Below are 19,185 nucleotides of genomic sequence, written 5' to 3'. Positions count from 1 at the left end.
GCAGATAATGGCAGTACAGGAAGGAAACCAGGAGAAAAAAAAAAACAGTTGAAAATATCAGTAGTTTTCTTAAATAATGGAAGAGAGACTTTTAACTTCAATATATTTATTAAAGGAAGAAATGAATAGATGTGCTATTTAAAAGTCGCTAAAACATTTCCCCAGCCAGTTAAGAATTATTGGTAATATCTTCAGCCCTTGTATGTACTCTGTCTTCTTCACTGAATAAAACAAAAATCAGCAATCAGTAGAGTCATAAGATGTAATCCTTAAAGCTTTTTATGTGATCATTCACACATCTGACTAGTGGTGTGTTGCTGAGAATGTAGACAGTGCTAGTGTCTGCGACATACAGGAGGGCCAGACATCTTCTTCTGTACAGAAGTCTGTGCTGTTGCTTCATATATGCATTCTAAACTGGAAATACTAGAAGCCAGTGCTAAAAGTTGGAACCACTTCCCATGCCACAACTTCCTAGTGCTCATGTGAGTCTGACACAGTCAAATGACTAGTAATTCCCTTCATTCATTCCCTAAGCATTACTTCTTTGGTACAGTGACTAGGATGGGGGTCTGTTCCAATAACTCATGCTTAGTATTAGGTCTTGAATATGGTAAATATTTTGTTGAATAAATGTATAATGGTTATATAACAGGCGGGGTTTTTTGCACTTGAATAATTTAAAACATTTATTTAAAACATCTGTTCCCACCTGGAATCCATTGAATCAAAATCCCCTAGTGTAGTATATTTTTTAAGTTCCATAGGGAACTCTGAAGTGCATTTCTGGTTGAAAATTATATTAGACTATTAAAAACAGTCTGCCCTGGCTGTGTGGCTTAGTTAGTTGAAATATCATTCCATATACCAAAATGTTGCAGGCTCAATCCCCCCCAAGTCAGGGTTGATATAGGAGGCAAATGATCGATGATTCTCCCCTCCTTCCTCTCCCTCTCAAATTAATAATCATATCCTCAAGATCAAAAAGAGAGAGAGAGAGATAGGAAAGGAAAATTTAGTCTGAACTTAAAATTAGGAAAGGAAGTTTATCAGATGATGAGTTATGTATTTTATTTAAATAATTCAGATCATTTCTTATTTTTTGTGTATTTTCAGGAGGCGCTTCCAGGACATCCAGTGCTACGAGTGGTCTCAGTTGTAAGAGTGAGGGAGCAGTTTCTGACAAATCCAGTGGCCTGTTGCTAAGACCTAAGCCCCCTAATGTTCGTACAGCTTGGTTATAAAAACTTTTTACTTTAAACATTGTTCATCCAATGCTTATTGACGTGCTCTTGTACATAACTATAATTCTCTTTGTAAACATCTCTGTTTTAAGAATTTTAAGTTGTACAACAGCAAGTTGTAATTTATTGTACTCAATGCAAAATTGTTTTCAACAAAGGCAATTTAATGTAAAGTCAGTGTTTCGTATGAGGGTTTATTTATATGAGATGTATATGTATTAGATAAATGCATGTATATTGTCTCAGCATAGAGATCGATTCAGCTCTCCTGCTGATAAAACAGTTGTATTACTGCACGTTGGCACTGAGATGTTAACTATATACATCTCATTTTATTTTTATTTTCACTTCTAGCTTTAAACCCTGAACATTACTCCTAAACTTGACTGGCTTTGTTTTCTGTTTGCTTTAGGATTAGGGTGGTATGACTCATAACTTAATTGTAACACTTTCTTATTAATGAAACAAATCTTGAAATTTGTTTTCATTGGTGGACCTGATTTACTAGGGCAGTCCTTATGATTCGCCAGAGGTATCTTCTACCTCTGTGTAAGTGAGCTGAGTTATATCTTAACATTTCATCAACCATTCCAAACCATTTCAAACTGTGAGTATTAGAAAGTTCCACTTAGAATCTCCTCTTTAATGTTTTGTACATTCAGGGAAAGTACTATTAATGATGCTGAAAAATAAGGTAGGCTTTCAAGATACAGTCTACTTACATTGTGAATAGTTTGTCCAAGGACCAGATCATCATAAGCAAAAGCAAGTGTTTTTTGAATCAGCAAAATAGCACCAATCTCAAGAAGTAGATCTGAGTTGTATCAGAACAGTGTTTCAAATGATACTGTTAACAAGCTGTGTTATATTTAGTATTTATTAAATTAAGAGAAGAGAAAAGAAAGAAATGCATTGTCTCTCAGCTTTAGAACTTCCAGGTAGTGGTTTTAAGGGTTGAAAAAGAAAACTAAAATATAAATGATAAAGGAGGGTTGGGGGGAGAATCACATATTTATTTATTGAGACTACTTTATATGTCTGCTAATTGTTTTGTTTCAATCTGTATCTGTAGGCTCTTTTTTAAAATTTATGTTTATTTTTTTTCAATCTGTAAGCTCTTAAAGTATATCTCAGTCATGGTTGTGCTTGCTGTTCTAGTTATCATTGTCTTCATTACTGGCCTCTTTTTAGTATGTCCTTAGAATGTTGGAAAATTTCCATATTAAATGCCAAAACTTTCTTTTTCTAATATGCATTTGTGATCTGTAACCACAATAAGAATATTTGTATTTTTCTGGGTTAACTCAAGCTCTGTAGCATGTATGCAGAAAGCCAAACTGCATTTTACTGAAGATCAATTCAGAATTTCTTGGTCTTAGTTTACGTTCATCGATTTTGTTTAAGGTAGGGCATGAGAAGCGTGGAAACAGTAGGACTAAAACAATTCATGTGAACACAGCCTGACTGTCAGATTGTTCTGCTGCTTTCCTTGGGCTACACGTTCCTTCACTGTTATTTGATGCTCTGTCGTGGTTAACAGGTCTTTACGTCATTTGGCGCTGTTCCACATATAAAATTTAGCTATACTAATACACGGTTTTGGTTTTTAACTTACTGTACTTCTCATGTTTGTATAACAACCTATCTTTAAGGAGAGATAAGATCACGTTGAATTTAAAACTCAGCATTTGAACATCAGTCCAATAGTGATTAGCCAGTATTTTTTAATTGATTTTTACATTCTTAGAAAAAATATATGTCAAACCTTTTAATGTCCATAATGACATTAGTCTCTAGTAACATTTATATGGTCTTTGCCATATTTCAGGTACAACACATAATTTCATAGATAAAGCAGTACTTTGATTTTTATATACTAAATTAATGCCTTTATTTGTACTGCTTTGACAGGGAGGTGCATCTAAATATAACTGATATCAGGGATTCAACGTGAAGTAAAAGTCAGGAAGAACAATATTCTTTTTTTTTAAAACAATTTATAATTCTGTTATTATTACTTATATATGATAAGTGGAAATAGAAGGCTAGGAATTGAAAAATGTGATATTCTTCAAGGTACTTTGAAGTTTTAGTTTAAGAGGCATTTTTTATGAAGGGCTCGTAATAACTGTATTCATTTTCAAGAACATAAAAAGTGAAGGATCATCTAGCACTACTTTATATGTTTCACTTGTACCTTGCTGTTTATACTTTGAAGATTTACTTCTGCAAAATTATACTAACCCAAGGTCTAAATTATTAGGCAACATTCTTATTGAGTGTAATTTTCATATCTGTCAAATGCTAAACTAATATTGCCTCTTTTCCATAAGATTCTGTGAAAGATTTTGAACTATTAAAATAATTTCCTAAGGAATAGCTATTATCTTGGGCTTTCCCTACTTCCTTTTTTCACTATCCATTAAAAGCCACTTTCTTAGCTACTACTACAAATAAAATGTTTTGGTTTGCTTATAAACATAGTGTAATGCAGTTGTTTTCAACCATTAACCCCAATGTCCAAAATGGTTATCTAGACAACTTTAAAAAGAGGTTATTGTGAGGGATGTGAGTGTTTGTGTCCCATCTTCAGACTCAAGTACTGCACACTGTGAAAAGTATTATGACCAATATAATGCTGAAGATATAAGTTTAATTATTATATTTTGATAATTCAATTCATAAGATGTTTAATATCTTAAATGCCAAAGTCTTTACCTATAAATGATTATATACCATCCTAGAAAATGTGCTTAATGAAAGAAAGAAATAAAAGAAGTAAAGATAACTGAGTTTTGATCCTGCATGTTTCTCTCAATTGCATGGTCTTGTTCCCATTTGAAAAATTAGAATAACAACTTTTACATGCTGCACAAAACTAAGAATTAGTGAGAATGAAGTTGGAAGGAGGGTATTAAGTTGGAAGGAGGGTATTCATTATAGAGTTTTCAGAGTTTTCTTAAAATTCTGTTCTTGATCAGTCGTTTCTTTAAACCACATTATCAACATTATCAAATTTGTTTTGTAAAATTGTTACAATGCTATATTGGGCACACTGTTATAGATTGACTGCAAGGCCAAACTAGTCCCAGTTTACTCTTACTGCTAGGGTATCACCCTTTGGGGTCCTAATCCAAAACAAGCTTATCAGGGTTCCCCTTCCTTGGCAAGGATTTGTTCTTGTCCCTTTCTCCCTAGGAGGCTTCCAAACTCTCCAGTCCCTCAACATCTCAGCTGAATTTTTGATGATTTGCAGGCTCCAAGTGGGGAAAAGTATCCGATGAGGAAACATGTCAGACTTACTTCTGCATTGTCTCCTTCCAAAATGTTGGCCCCATATTTTTCCATGCCTTGTTAGCTCCTCAGTGCCTTCATGCAGATTTTTATTTTAAACTAGTGGCCCAGTGCTCGAAATTCAGCTTAGCCTGCACCCTCTCCAATCGGGAACTCCTTGAGGGATGTCCGACTGCCGGTTTAGGACATCCATCGGACATCCCTCCCGCAATCTGGGACTGCTGGCTCCTAACCGCTCACCTGCCTGCCTGATCACCCCTAACTGCCTCTGCCTGATTGCCCCTAACCCCTCTGCCTAACTGCCTGATTGCCCCTAACCCCTCTGCCTGCCTGCCTGATTGTCCCTAACTGCCTATGCCTGCCTACCTGATTGCCCCTAATTGCCCGCTCCTGTCAGCCTGATCTCGCCCCCAACTGCCTCTGCCTGCCTGATCACCCCTAACTGCCCTCCCCTGCTGGCCTGATCTCGTGCCCCCAACTGCCTCGGCCCCCACTGCTATGGCTTTGTCTAGAAGAAAGTCGGACGTCCGGAAGATGGCCAGTCCACCTGGTCTAATTAGCATATTGCCCTTTTATTAGTATAGATAGTTGAGGCCCTTTTCTAGTTGTGAGAGGGTGCATGGTTTGCATCACCTGGTCTGCCAATATGGAAATCTTCTATAAACCATAAATACACTTTTCTAAAAAGGGTAAATCTCAGATCTTCATAGTGAAATAAGTGTATTAACCTTGAACCTGGATTTGGGCAGCCATCAAATGAAGCAGCCCATTTCCTCTAAAAGATACCTACTAGATTAGGATAGATGTGACCTTGGATGTGGTAAAGCATAGAACAAGGCAGCCAATTTCTTATTGGGGATCAGGACGGAGTAAGGGTAAGAGTTTTGGGAGAAAGATAAGGAAAAGGAAGCACAGAGGCACCACACCCCTCAAAGCATCTGTCAGGGGAAATAAAAGGCACGTGCCCGCCTTTCAGGCGTTGCCTGGAACCCAGGAGCTTGTTTCCTCCCAGTCACTCTTAAGCTAGAGCTGTATGAACTGGCTTCTGGACCAAAGTGCCTCATCTCCCACTTGAAATTGTAGTTCTTTTCCTCTTGCTCACAAATTTATGAGTCAAATCCAAAACTGACTTTTTCTGCTAAGTCTTGCTAAATTGTTACAGAGAAGTGCTAGCAGAAATGTTCTGTACCCATGTATCTAACGCCGCAGGCAGATGCTTTCTAGAGCCATGTATCTAAATCTAGTTATTTTGTTCAAGGTCCACCTTCTACTCCTTCCACATTTCAGCTCCCCCCTTCTACGCAACCAAGATTCACTCTATTAAACATTACATTATGTAACAATGCCATTTCCTCGCTCCTGCCCCCGTTTCAGCTTCTTCCAGGATGGGTTCCAGTCTTCCTGTATCTCCCACAGAACCTAATCGTTAAATACTAGCATGATAAATGCTGTGCAATGAACAGTGCCCACTTACAATATTCTGTCTCACAGTTCTCTAATGGCACTGATACAAAGCACTTTCTATTCGTGCAAAACGCTTGAAACTTCTGAAGCTCTTGGTGGAACCTCAGAATTTCTGACCTGAGTGAATGTGCATAAAATAAGGTCAGATTATGGAAGTCCTGATCGGTGTCACCACTTTGGAGCCTATAGTGACGTGGTGTGAGGTCAGAGTGCGTCACCTGTTCATGTTTGGAAGCCAGAACTCTAAGCATTGTAGGTATGTACATGTAAATAGTATAATATTTGGCATTTAAAAGCTGGGCCACTGATTTATAAGTGAGTGATGCTAGAAAATAGGCACTTATGGTCTTATTTTTTAATCCATTTGGCAGTTAATAAGCATTCAATAGAGAAGGTGCATTAAGTGATCTTTATTGGTTTCACATTCAGTTATTTATTATCAGTTCCTCAGTTAATTATACAAGTATGATATGTTATTTTATATTTTCTGTGGAAATTTCCATGTAAAATAAATACAAAATACATTCGTGGTTTAATGAACACTCAGTGAAGCCATTATTTTTCCTGAGGTATTCCTTTCAGTCTGGTTTTATCCCAGATCTTTCTTTTTCCTTCCCCTAGGAAGAGTCTATTAAACCACACAAACAGGTCTGGAAGCAGTGAATTTGCTTTAATAACATTAGACAATTTTTTTGATCTCATCATACAACACCAACACAAAGGCACCGCCCATGCCTCTCAATACATTGGACCAGGCACCTTTGAAGAAAGCCTTGCCTCCCTCGTCTTTGGCAATCTTCCTCCAGCAGTCCAGTGTCCCCGTGTACATAATATCAGCTGTGGAAACAAATGCTGGTAAGGGCTCCGTAATTGTGGAGGAAAGAGACTTTTCCCCTGAGAGACCCCTGCACACAGTGTCACAAATAAGTCGCTTGAGCTCCAACTCCCAGCTCTACACTGCGTTCAACTAGACATCCCTTCCCTGCATAACTGCTCGGCTCTCTTGTCATTCCTGCTCCTTTAATTCGAGCACTGTGGCAATTAACCAGCTAATTCACAGACCATCACACTGTAAAACGGAAGCAGGATGGAACCGAAGTGTTAAACTGGGTAGTGCCCTTTCTATGGATGAGAAAAATAAGGTCTAGTCTCAGGATATACTAGTCCAAGATAACACAGTTAAAAGGGCCACAACTATTAGGTTGAATCAAAGGAAACTACCATGACTTTTTTACGTTAAAAATGGCAATTTCATATATTTCAACCTAAGGGAGCTAAGACTTTTTCTATCGCAGCAGGCTGCTTGAGGCTATCCCTCGTCCACCTAAGGCACCCTTCCCTGCCTGTCCTAACGAGGTAAGAGAAGAATCATTGTAAATTAAACCAGCTAATTACTTCAATTCTCCCCCTTGTTTCTGCACCCAGGCTCTAAGGCTGCAATTTTCCACCTTTTTCATCTCATGGCACATATAAATTACTAACATTTCGTCATACCAAAAATACGTATTTTGCCAATCTGACAAAATTGATTCATTCACTCCGGATAGCTATTGTGTTGGCTGTTGTCATTTTTTTATTTGACTAACTAAGGGAAAAGAGGTTAGTGTCCCTGACTAAATAATCAGCTTTTGCATGTTTTAAAAATTCTTGTGGATAAACAAAATGAATTGACCAACAGAATGTAAGACCGGAAGCATGGAGGCATGGAACAGACTGACATACCTCCGTGTGGGGTTGGGATGAGATGAGATAACCAAAGAACTTATGTATTATATGCATTGCCCATGGACACGGGCAATAGGGTAGTGAGGACCTGGCGGGGAGGGTAGGGACTGGAAGCAGGGGAGTAAGGGAGGGGGGAGAATGGGAGATACCTGTAATACTACCAACAATAAAAAATATATTTAAAAAATTATTGTGGCACACGGGTTGAAAATCGCTGCTGTAAGAAAAAGGGGGCCTCTATCATGCTAGATACCTAGTTAAGTCAACCTCTAAATATCCTATTTTTTATGTTCTTATCTATATGATAACGAAGTTCTCTAGAGAAATAGCTGAGAAGCTTTCTTTCGTAAATTCTTATCGCATGATTTTAACAATTGGAATAGTGAAGCCTGAAAACAGTACCAAACAGTGTTCTCCTCGGGCAGGAAAACTATGCTTTAGATCAGTAGGTGCCAGGCTTACCCCCCTTCCGGCCAGACTGCATCATCATCCTACGGCGGACAGTGTCAAAGGGGTAGGACACCAGCCCCGCCACCGCCGTCACGGACTGGGCGATCATCCAGCTGATGAAAATGTGCACATTCTTGGGGTCGGGCAGCATCCCTGTGGGCAGAGCCAAAAGCCACATGGCGATGAAGTGATTCCTCTCAGCAGCTCCGCAAAAAGCAGGTGGGGATGGGAAGAGGCTACGGAACCTCCAGGCCCCCTCTTCCAGCAGGACCTGGCTACCCTGGCTGCACCGAGGCAAGCCGGAGTTCTGAGGCAAGACGTGTTGAAGTGGTCCAGGCTACACTCAGTAACTGACAGAGCCATGGGAAGAGGGGGCTGGTCTGCCCTTCCTCTCAATAACTCGAGGCCAGAGCTTGTTTCAGTAGAGGATAAGGAGAATCCTCTAGCTCTATAGCCTCACTTCATCACCGCCTCATTCTGAAGCCTCATTATAGCCCAGAGACTAGGAAAAAACAGGATTAATACATATAAAGCCCTTTGTGAGTTACAGATCCCTCGGGGTCCTGTCTGCAGGTCCTCCTCCTCCCCAGGCCACACCCCCCGCCCCCCAAGCCCTTCTCTCACCCTTGGCAGTATCATAGACTCCAAAGTAGGCAGCTCTGTAGATAATGATGCCCTGGACAGAGACGCTGAAACCCTGGTAGAGACCCCCAAGGCCATCGGACTTGAAGATCTTGGTGAGACAGTCGCCCAGACCACTGAACTCACGCTGGGCGCTACCCTTGCCCACATCAGCAGCCAACCTGGTCCTGGCGAAGTCCAGCGGATAGACAAAGCAGAGGGAGGTGGCCCCAGCTGCCCCACCGGAAGCCAGGTTACCGGCAAAGTAGCGCCAGAACTGCTTATGCCGGTCCACACCCCCCAAGAAGATCTGCTTGTACTTGTCCTTGAAGGCGAAGTTGAGAGCTTGGGTGGGGAAGTAACGGATCACGTTGGCCAGGTTACCTCTCCAGAAGGAGAGAAAGCCCTGCTCCTTTGGGATTCTCACCACGCAATCCATGATCCCTTTGTACTGTTGCTCAGCGCTGATCTGTTTGCTGGCATGCTGGACCTGCGGGGAGGCGGGCACGGGGGAGGAGTTGGGTGTGAGGAGGAGGAGGACAGAGGGAGAAGGAGAAAAGGGCAAGAGAAAAAGAACATTTGCACGTCCTTGATTTGCTTTTTAATAAAAAAAAAATGTATGGGGAAATAAAACAAACGGGGTAAATGAATGGTAGCTCCTTGGCTCACAAGCCCCAAAATCCAATTTTGCCTCAATTATCAGGGCATTTGAGAGAAAATGTTCTGCCCCAAATAGATGGAAAAGATGATTGAATTGTGTGAAGAGTCATTTATGTGCTGAATTTTCCTAGGTGCCAGAATTGTGCTAGGGACTTACTGGGGCACAGAAATGATGAGAGACCCCCACCCCCAAGGGCACCTGTGCTCTTTATAGACATGATGAGCAGGAGGTGAGGATTCCTCGGTGGCACTCCAGTCTCCCTGGAGACCAGGATCTCTGAGCAGTAGCTGTTCTAACAGAAAGAGAATAAACCCACTAGGCACTACAGCCTGGACATTTTCAGGCACATTATTATCCAAGTAACCAATTGTTGAGGGCTCTATTGCTGTTGTGAGCAATGTGTTGGGGTTCTTGTTATGGATCATGTTGACTCCCAAATGGAAGAGGCCCAATTCCTCGCTGATAGGCCCATGTCTTTTGGACAAGTGAGGAAAAGAGGATAGGTGGGAGGGTGGTGGTGACGACAGTGATGATGACGATGGTATGCCATTCAGGGACTAGGCTGAAGTGGAAACGATTTGGGGGAAAGGATGAGTGAGTAAGGACGGCCATCTGAGTTTATTCCAAAAATTGCTTAATCTCTCAAAACCTGTTTCTTCAAAGGTGAAGTTGGAGGAGACAATACCTGCCCTACAGGGGTTACATAAAGATGAATGAAATATATATGTCATCCTCTAGCCTGGGGCATGGGATACACAGTAAGCGAGTTCCTCTGTCATAATTAGTTTAAGGTTGTTATTGTAAAAGATGGGTGCAGGTGGAAAGGTGCGAGCAAGGAGACATTGGAAATCAAAAGGTGAGTCCGACCTAAGAGGCCTGAGTGCGTGCCAGCGCTGGCCCAGGCGTAGGATCTGGCTGGCTGTAACCCACTCCGGGTGGGTTTCCATATATAGACACCGGCCGCTGCGCGCCACCCGACACCAGGAATCTGCTACTGACGCCGGACCGGTCTGCGCAGGGGGCACCTTCCCCTTGGCAGGCCGGTCGCAGGGCCTGTGGCCTAGCGCGGATTTGCTGCAGCCCGCCCGCCACCCGCTCCCCTCGCCGCTGCGCCCAGCGCGTCCCGCGCGCCCAGCCCGCCGCCTGGCTCGCTGCGCCCCCGCCCGCGCCCGCGCCCGCTCCGTCCGCACCTGCAGCAGCAGTTTGACCCTCTCGATCGGGGCGACCGCGGTCTTGGAGACGGCAGCGGCGATGCCACCAGCCAGGAAGTCCTTCAGGAAGCTCACAGCCTGATCACTCATGATGCCAGCCGGGCGCACACAGCCTCTGGGAGCCGCGCTCTTGCTCTCGCCTCCGCCGGGCCAGGCACAGCCACCCCGTCTCCGTCCCTGCGCGTCGCGAAGGGGCCGCCTGCCTCGCCCCGCATCCCTCCTTATATCCCCCGCCCGGCCTCTCGCGAGAGGAGGAGGGACCCCGAGGCCGTGCACACAGTGCGCATTGGCTGGGCAGGTGCTTGGACACCCCCTGGCCGCCCCCCTCTTCTGCAGAGGGCAAAGGGGGCGAAGGCGTTTCCGGGAGGCAGGGGTGGGCTGGGGGCTGTGCCTTCAGCCTGGGACGTTTAAAGGGCACAATCATGTTATCTGTCCCGGCGACCAGAGGGAACACCGTGTCTCTGCAGCATGTGGGCCACTGTATTTATAGCACAAGGCGGCTTAGGCTGGGGCCGACTCGGGACGGATGCCTGCAGCCGGGCTTGCTTTAACCTCGGGCCTGCACGGGCCGTTTCAGGCTGATTTTTTCTTCTTCCCCGAATGGTGTCCCTCGCTGCCTGGATCCGGGCCTCTTCGAAGTTGTGTGCTCTCACAAATAACGAAGATCCTCCAAAATAAATACTAACGTCACTTGATGCAGTGATTACCCAATACAATCTGGCAACCTGCTGAACCCCCTCTTCTGCCCATTCAGCGGTTCAGCCATTCATTCTGCTTTCAATTATTCATGTGCCTGGCACTCGCGCACCAGGAAAGACCGCGCGCAGGGGGCCACTAGGTGAAGAGCTGTTTTAGCAGTGTGTGTGTGTGTGTGTGTGTGTGTGTGTGTGTGTGTGTGTGTGTGTGTTGCCTTTCTGTTAGGTCAGCCTGTTACCGCCTTTCTGTTAGTCAGCCTGTTACCCCTAACAGCCCGATTACACTAAGAACAGGGACCCCATAGGACACTCTGCTCTCAAAGGAAATCTCAGCACATATTCTGAGCAGAACGGACTCAGGCAGCTGGCCGCTTCCCACCAGAGCAGCTGGGTGAGCAGGATATTAAGAGAAGGTCGAATCCTTGGCCGAACTTGCCTCCTTTTTACAGGCACCTGGACTTGGGAAGACGTATGCTATATAGTCCTAGGAAACTGACTGCAATTATCACCCCCTCCCTCAAATATATCACTGTGAGCTTTGATCCTTAATATTTTCCAGGCAATTCATATAATCACACAGGTTTGCAAATACAGCTGTTCCTTCCCCTAGGATGAGTGCAGTTCGTTTTTAACTCTGAACTCTTTACCCTGTTCAATTCTTTTCCCATGGGTGTTCCTGTTCTTTTGTACATTGACAAGTTTATTCCTTTTTTTTTTTTTTTTTTCAAGAGCTTGCTGATGAATGCAGACATCAGGTTGGGTGTCGACTGAGCTGTGACTGTGTGTCACCCGGGGTCTGGACACTTCAGTGGAGCAGAGGTCACTGGTTGGGTGCCAGGACTGCAAAGGAGATGCATTTATCTGAGGTTGGGGCAGGCTAGAGTTTGGAAATGCAGGTGAGCTGTGTGAACGCTAACCAAGTGCAAATGTACCAAGGTCACAGCAGGCAGAAGGTCAAGAACTCAGGATAAGCAGAAAAGCCCTCTGTGCATTCATTCGACAAACACTTGAGCTACTGAGTTCCAGGAACGAAGTTTGGCCCTGTGAATTCAAAATGAGATGTCTCAGTCCTCAAGAACCTCACATTCAGCCCTAGCCGATTTGGCTCAGTGGACAGAGCATCAGCCTGCGGACTGAAGAGTCTCAGGTTTGATTCTGGTCAAGGGCATTGCGGGCTTGATTCCCAGTAGGGGCCGTGCAGGAGGCAGCCGATCAATAATTTTCTCTCATCATTGATGTTTCTGTCTTCCTCTCCCTCTCCCTTCCTCTCTGATATCAATAAAAATATATTTAAGAAAAAAAAAAAGAACCTTACATTCAGCAGGTGACCTATTTGTCACTTGTTTAACTTTATTTACCCACAGCTTCACATATAGATTTCCACGGATCAACACAATCCACATATTAGTCGTTTCTTATTATAAGAGTGTTATGTATTCCATCGTGTTAACATTGCCTAATTCATTTTCCTTCTAACTGTACATTAGAGATGTTTCTTAAGTTTATAATGAAAAATAGTGCTGGTATATAAAACTTGTGCACAAATTTTACTTTCTCCCTTCAGTGTTTTTCTTCTCATGTATTCCCAAAATGGAAAGGATAGATTGAACATTTAAAAAGTTTTGTGTGCCAAAACCGGTTTGGCTCAGTGGATAGAGCGTCAGCCTGCGGACTGAAGGGTCCCAGGTTCGATTCCGGTCAAGGGCATGTAACTTGGTTGCGGGCACATCCCCAGTAGGAGGTGTGCAAGAGGCAACTGATCGATGTTTCTCTCTCATCGATGTTTCTGACTATCTATCCCTCTTCCTTCCTCTCTGTAAAAAATCAATAAAATATATTTAAAAAAAAAAAAAAAAAAAAAAAAGTTTTGTGTGTGTTTTTTGAGTGCATATTTAGCAGTTGCTCTGCATAAGTGTGGAGCCACCAGCAATATAGATGGGACTCTTGTTTTCCGCAGATTCTCCTCCAACATGGGCTTGAAAAAAAATAATCTTTTAGTTATTTGTGTTTTATGAGTTCTAATTTGTGCCTCTTTAATCGCCATGAAACGATACATGTTCATATGATTCGATTTAATTTGTCAGGGTTTTCCTTCTACATAAATTTGTAATGTTCCTTTGACCACTTATGGCAGAAAAGCAGAGTACTTCTTCATGTTTACAACAATGTTTCATATATCGAGGCCAATAAATACATGTTGAGTATTTTTCATTTTGTTTACTTTTGATATTTATTTTATTACATTGTTCTAAGTGTTATTTATTTAAATATGAACAGATCCATAATATGATGGTATACTTCATGTTTCAGTGTAAATGTATCTCTTTTGTAGATAGATTTGTCTATTTGCCCTACTAGGTAGTCTATTCCAATTCTCTTGGTAGTTATTTATTTTAATCCTCACCCAAGGATTAAAATAAATCCTTACTAATCCTTACATGCTTACTAATTTTAGAGAGAGGGAAAAGGAGAGAGAGAGAGAGAGAAAGAAACATTGATTCGAGAGAGAAGGATCAATCTGTTGCTTCCTGTACTCACTCTGGGCCTGTGCCCTGACCAGGAATTGAACCCACATTCTTTAGGGTGGTCGTTATTTTTTTTTAATCTAACACTACGTTATATATTATAAAAAGGTATGATCTAATTTCATTTTCCTCCATACCATTCTTGGGTATCCAACACTAATTCTTAAGTAGTTTCTTTTCTTCATTATTTATCTTATATTACTAATTCTCGTATTAATTTCATGTATTAATTTCTTAAAATAGCTTTAATTTATGAAATCATCATACTATGATTTATTTGATTACTGAACTTAAAAAAATAACAATTTATTTGTGATAGTTCAACCACTTCAAACATGAAAAGTTTTATCTGCTTAAATGCCTGGATTTATTTTCACTGTCAATTTGTTCAATTATTTAAACATCACCAGAAGACTTTAACAGACACTTAAATTAAATTAAATACTAAGTTAATATTTAATTTGGGATGTTAATGTTTAATTCAGGAAGTATCATCTTTGTTTCAATGTTGCTAATTTTTCATATTTTCTAAATGAGAGGTATCATATTTCTCCTTGGCTTCTGTCCAATGACCCCGCCGTGTCAGAGGAGCTGTAGCTAGACTCCTTGACAAGAGGTTACCCGTGGAGATTCATACACTGACCTCTCCCTCCATTGACTTTCTCAGAAATGGGAGACCTTGCATGCCCTCGGGAGCATGAGCTGCCTGTGATCATAAGATCCAAGTATCACTTACACAGGCCGCGAGAGAATGGTGCTCAGCAGAACATGTGTCCACCCACCAGTCCCAGTGCTCAGTGGCTTTCTGCCAAGGAGAGAATGGACAGGCCACTAGGAGATGAGAGAGAAAACTCTGCTTTCAAACGTAGCTTGGTCTCCTGCAGCCTGGGGGAGGCGGGGATGGGGCTGTGCAGGAATGAGAGATGGCACTGAGCTAGCCTTTGGACTTTCCTTGGGAGCTTATAAAGAATTAATCTACGTTACTGAATTGGGAATAGAGAATGGGAGCTGCTAATGAGTCAAAGGCAAAGAAAGAAAAGCACTTAAGGATTTGCTGATGGTGGTGACTGCATGATGCCTGTGTGTTGGTGAATATCTAAAACCTGTAGGAACTTGCACACACTCTGACTATTTGTTCACATGGTGAATTTCAGCTTAGCAGTGAGGGAAGAACTCTGCAAATTTTATTTTTTGATCATATAGGATCACATATGAATTGCTGAATTTCAATCAAAGGTGGTTAACAGACTCATTCTGTATTGCTTCGGAAAGACAAAAAATAAATGCAATTATTTCTCTACAGTTATTCCTCAGGGTAGCTTAATTAATTAGAGCAATGCCTTCTTTAAAATGAAGTGCCTTTATAGTGACCTTATTAAAGTGGGCACACACAAACACATCATACATATCTGCAGAAATCACAAGTATTCCTGCAAAATACTCCAACCACAAGCTCCCATTTAGCGAATGCCAAGCAAAATTGTGGAACTGCAAAGTGTGTGAGTTTATAGAAACTTCTTACCCTTTAGTGATCAGCTCCCTTGGGACTCCACTTTCCTCCTACTCTTCCCCATCAAAATAGAAACTATCTGGATAATGGACATCATTCATTCATTCATTCATTCATTCTTTTCCTTTTCATCTTTCCACACTCATTGTGAATGCCTTCTCTGGACACCGACACTCTGTGGGCAACTGCTGATGCAAAAGTCAGGAAGGCAAGACTGCAGCCTGGAGGACCTGGCGGGGCAGGTACCAACGCACTTGTGCTGCCTACAAGGCTGTTCCCGCGGTGTGGCATGAGTCCAAGTAGCGCTCTTTTTATACTTCTAGGTGCACGACTTCCGACGTGTTACTGTCAGAACTTGTGTTTTTCACGTTGTATGAACCAAAAAGTGGCATGAGAGGGATTTTAGGCATCAGGATTTAAAGCAGGTGACTTCTGGCTCTCTGCTCCTCCTGTTCCTCAGACAGCCTCTCCTCCTGCGCTGTGCCAGCAGCCACAACCCTGAGACGCGATGATGAAGGTCGGAGTGAACGGATTTGGCTGCATTGGGCGCCTGGTCACCAGGGCTGCTTTTAACTCTGGCAAAGTGGATATTGTCGCCATCAATGACCCCTTCATTGACCTCCACTACATGGTCTACATGTTCCAGTATGATTCTACTCATGGCAAGTTCAAAGGCACAGTCAAGGCTGAGAACAGGAAGCTTGTCATCAATGAAAGTCCATCTCCATCTTCCAGAAGCGAGATCCTGCCAACATCAAATGGGGTGATGCTGGTGCTGAGTATGTTGTGGAATCCACCGGTGTCTTCACCACCATGGAGAAGGCTGGGGCTCACTTGAAGGGCGGAGCCAAGAGGGTCATCATCTCTGCCCCTTCTGCGGATGCCCCCATGTTTGTGATGGGTGTGAACCATGACAAGTATGACAACTCCCTCAAGATTGTCAGCAATGCCTCCTGCACCACCAACTGCTTGGCCCCCCTGGCCAAGGTCATCCATGACAACTTCGGCATCGTGGAGGGACTCATGACCACAGTCCATGCCATCACCGCCACCCAGAAGACCGTGGGTGGCCCCTCTGGGAGGCTGTGGCGTGATGGCCGAGGGGCTGCCCAGAACATCATCCCTGCTTCTACTGGCGCTGCCAAGGCTGTGGGCAAGGCCATCCTGAGCTGAATGGGAAGCTCACTGGCATGGCCTTCCATGTCCCCGCCCCCAATGTGTCAGTTGTGGATCTGACCTGCCGCCTGGAGAAAGCTGCCAAATACGATGATATCAAGAAGGTGGTGAAGCAGGCATCAGAGGGCCCCCTCAAGGGCATCCTGGGCTATACTGAGGACCAGGTTGTCTCCTGCGACTTTAACAGTGATACCCACTCCTCCACCTTTGATGCTGGGGCTGGCATTGCCCTCCGTGACCACTTTGTCAAGCTTGTTTCCTGGTCTGACAATGAATTTGGCTACAGCAACAGGGTGGTGGACCTTATGGTCCACATGGCCTCCTAGGAGTAAGAGCCCCCTGGACCACCAGCCCCAGCAAGAGGAAGAGAGGCCCTCTGCTGCTGGGGAGTCCTTGCCCCAGATCAGTCCCCCGACACACTGAGAATCTCCTGGCCACCGCTTCCATCCCAGACCCCCTAAAGAAGGGGAGGAGCGTAGGGAGCCCTACTTTGTCGTGCACCATCAATAAAGTTCACTGTACCCAGCCAAAAATAAAAAATAAATAAATAAATAAAGTAGGTGACTTCTGGGGGCAGAGGAACCTCTGAGTCATTAAAGAGAAAGAAAAAAAAAAAGATGATCAGAGGGACTGAAGACCCTCCTCCCTGGAGAATTGACTCAGTGGTTGCTGGAGGCAGAGAGCCTGGGAACTCTCCCGCAGGGACAGCACACTCCCTCCCCCATCCCACACAGGCAGGCCCCCTCCCCCATTCCTACACAGAGATCCACTTCTCTCATCTTCCCATCCCCTCCTTACTTTATCCAAAACGCCAACAGCATCTCAGTAGTTTATGGCACAATTAAGCTTATTTTTATGTGCGTATAAGTAATGCCTTCCTACCATAACCATCCACCTCTACCCTTCTGCTTTCCCCGGCTTGCATTCTCTGTGAATAAAGCCATTACTCACCTGGAGTGAACTTGATTGATTGTCAAAGTACATTCTGAGCTGGCTTCCCTAGTATTCAGTGTTGCACACACCCTACCAATCATTTTTTTAAACACTTGCTTTATTCCTGTTCCTATTAAAATCAATGTCTAATGAAGGTTATTGGAGGGGCCATTTTTGCTCATCTGTATTGTTAAAGAACAATAATTAGCAATTTTAATGAATGAGGGGTTGTTTTCTTATCATGCTTCTTTTACCCCAGGACCCTTTCCTCATTTCGTCAGCTGGACATTCTATGTCATTGCCTCTGAAAAAGAAAACATGCAGAAAGCAGAGAAAGTCGTCTATTCGTGGCATTAGAATTTCCAGAGGAAGAGAAAGAATTCAGACATAAACTGTCGATTTGGTAGACTACCTGAGGGGAAGCACCGTGTCCTGCCCACTCCGCCCTTTCAATGATTACATCAAGTTTTCCCAAATCTGCGGGGAAAGGAAGATTGCCAGAGAGGCAGCAAGAAGCAGGGAGAAAGGGCCAGCCGTTGCCCTAGTACAAAGGTCAGAGGCAGCCTCAGAGTTCATCCATGCATGACAATGAGCAGGAGAGCAACTCCCAGGCGCCGCTCTCCTGCCCCAGCGTGGTGCGCAGCGGTGGACTAATACCTTGTTTCAAGGACACCAGAGTTAGCCGAGAAGGAAGCCAGACCTGGACAGCCTCAGGGCTGGGAATGAGGCAGGTGTCAGGAGTGACCTTGACGGGGCCATGACTGAAGATCAGAAAGTAATAAGGACCCAACAGCATGGATAAAGGACTATCCAGACCCCATGGCCCTCCGTCCCCATGCTTAGTACCATAGAAATTCCTGGAGTTTAGAAATTCCTGAAATTGCACTGGAAAACAGCAGAGAGACAAGGGGACGCTAATCGTTTCCACCACTAGGCGGAGGGAGTCTCTTAATTGAAACTAAGTTGCTTTGTACAGCAGAGTTCGTCAATATTCATTCTTGCTTAGTATTTTCTTAATTTTAAAAGATAATATGCTGCCTTGCCTGTTTGGCTTAGTGGATAGAGTGTCGGCCTGCAGAGTGAGGGGTCCTGGGTTCGATTCCGGTCAAGGGCACATACCTCTGTTGCAGGCTCCCGGCCCTGGTTGGAGGCATGCAGGAGGCAACCAATCAGTGTGTCTCTCTCACATCGGTGTTTCGCTCTGTCTCGCCATTTCCCTTCCATTCTCTTTAAAAATCAATGGAAAAAATACCCTCAGGTGAGGACTAAAAAAAAAAAAAAAAAAAGATAATATACTAAAGACATCATAATTTTGGAATGTGGACGAAAGGGGCCACATGCTGATCTGACAAGCTCAGGGAGGCCTGCATGACAGTCTTGCAAACTCAGAGACCTAAAGTCACCACAAAGGATGGTCTGAAATTAAACTAACTAAACGCAGTGATGGTGGGTAGTCACCTCCTAGGCCGGTATCTTCACTGACAAGGTCAACCTTCACCTTAACTGAGCCTATCTGTCTTTTTGCATCTATGATAACACACCCTTGAAATGTCTGGGTAACCTGTAACTTCCCTTTTACTGGAGCCCCTGGGGCACAACCTAATGTGGTGGGCGCCAGGACAGATGCCACAAATTCCTTCATTATCGTGTTAATTGTTCCTGCACCCACCTAAGTA

At 43.6% G+C, this 19,185-nt stretch overlaps 2 protein-coding genes and 1 pseudogene across 5 annotated transcripts in view; 2 read left to right on the top strand and 1 right to left on the bottom strand.

Moving 5' to 3' along the window:
* Positions 1-4,049, top strand: part of CFAP97 (cilia and flagella associated protein 97) — a 28,690-nt gene extending 24,641 nt beyond the window's left edge. For all 3 annotated transcript variants that reach the window (XM_080661552.1, XM_080661553.1, XM_080661554.1), the window contains exon 5: positions 1,117-4,049. In XM_080661552.1, the coding sequence (XP_080517678.1) occupies positions 1,117-1,244 (128 nt within the window). In that variant the 3' untranslated portion in view covers positions 1,245-4,049. The remainder of the gene's footprint in view (positions 1-1,116) is intronic.
* A 2,348-nt stretch (positions 4,050-6,397) lies between these two features.
* SLC25A4 (solute carrier family 25 member 4) lies at positions 6,398-11,101 on the bottom strand. The gene is made up of 4 exons (XM_080661563.1): positions 10,650-11,101; positions 8,802-9,288; positions 8,190-8,330; positions 6,398-6,839 (listed from the first exon to the last, which is right to left on the bottom strand). The coding sequence occupies exons 1-4, from the start codon at positions 10,758-10,760 to the stop codon at positions 6,682-6,684; spliced, it is 897 nt and encodes a 298-aa protein (XP_080517689.1). The 5' UTR covers positions 10,761-11,101; the 3' UTR covers positions 6,398-6,681.
* A 4,763-nt stretch (positions 11,102-15,864) lies between these two features.
* On the top strand, positions 15,865-16,993 carry LOC308245030 (glyceraldehyde-3-phosphate dehydrogenase-like; annotated as a pseudogene). The gene has a single exon. The product of its transcript is annotated as a glyceraldehyde-3-phosphate dehydrogenase-like (transcript).
* Positions 16,994-19,185: the final 2,192 nt, after the last annotated feature.

This window comes from Plecotus auritus, assembly GCF_963455305.1.
Source record: "Plecotus auritus genome assembly, chromosome: 3".
Taxonomy (NCBI): Eukaryota; Metazoa; Chordata; class Mammalia; order Chiroptera; family Vespertilionidae; genus Plecotus; species Plecotus auritus.
This window is presented reverse-complemented; position numbering and strand designations above follow the sequence as displayed.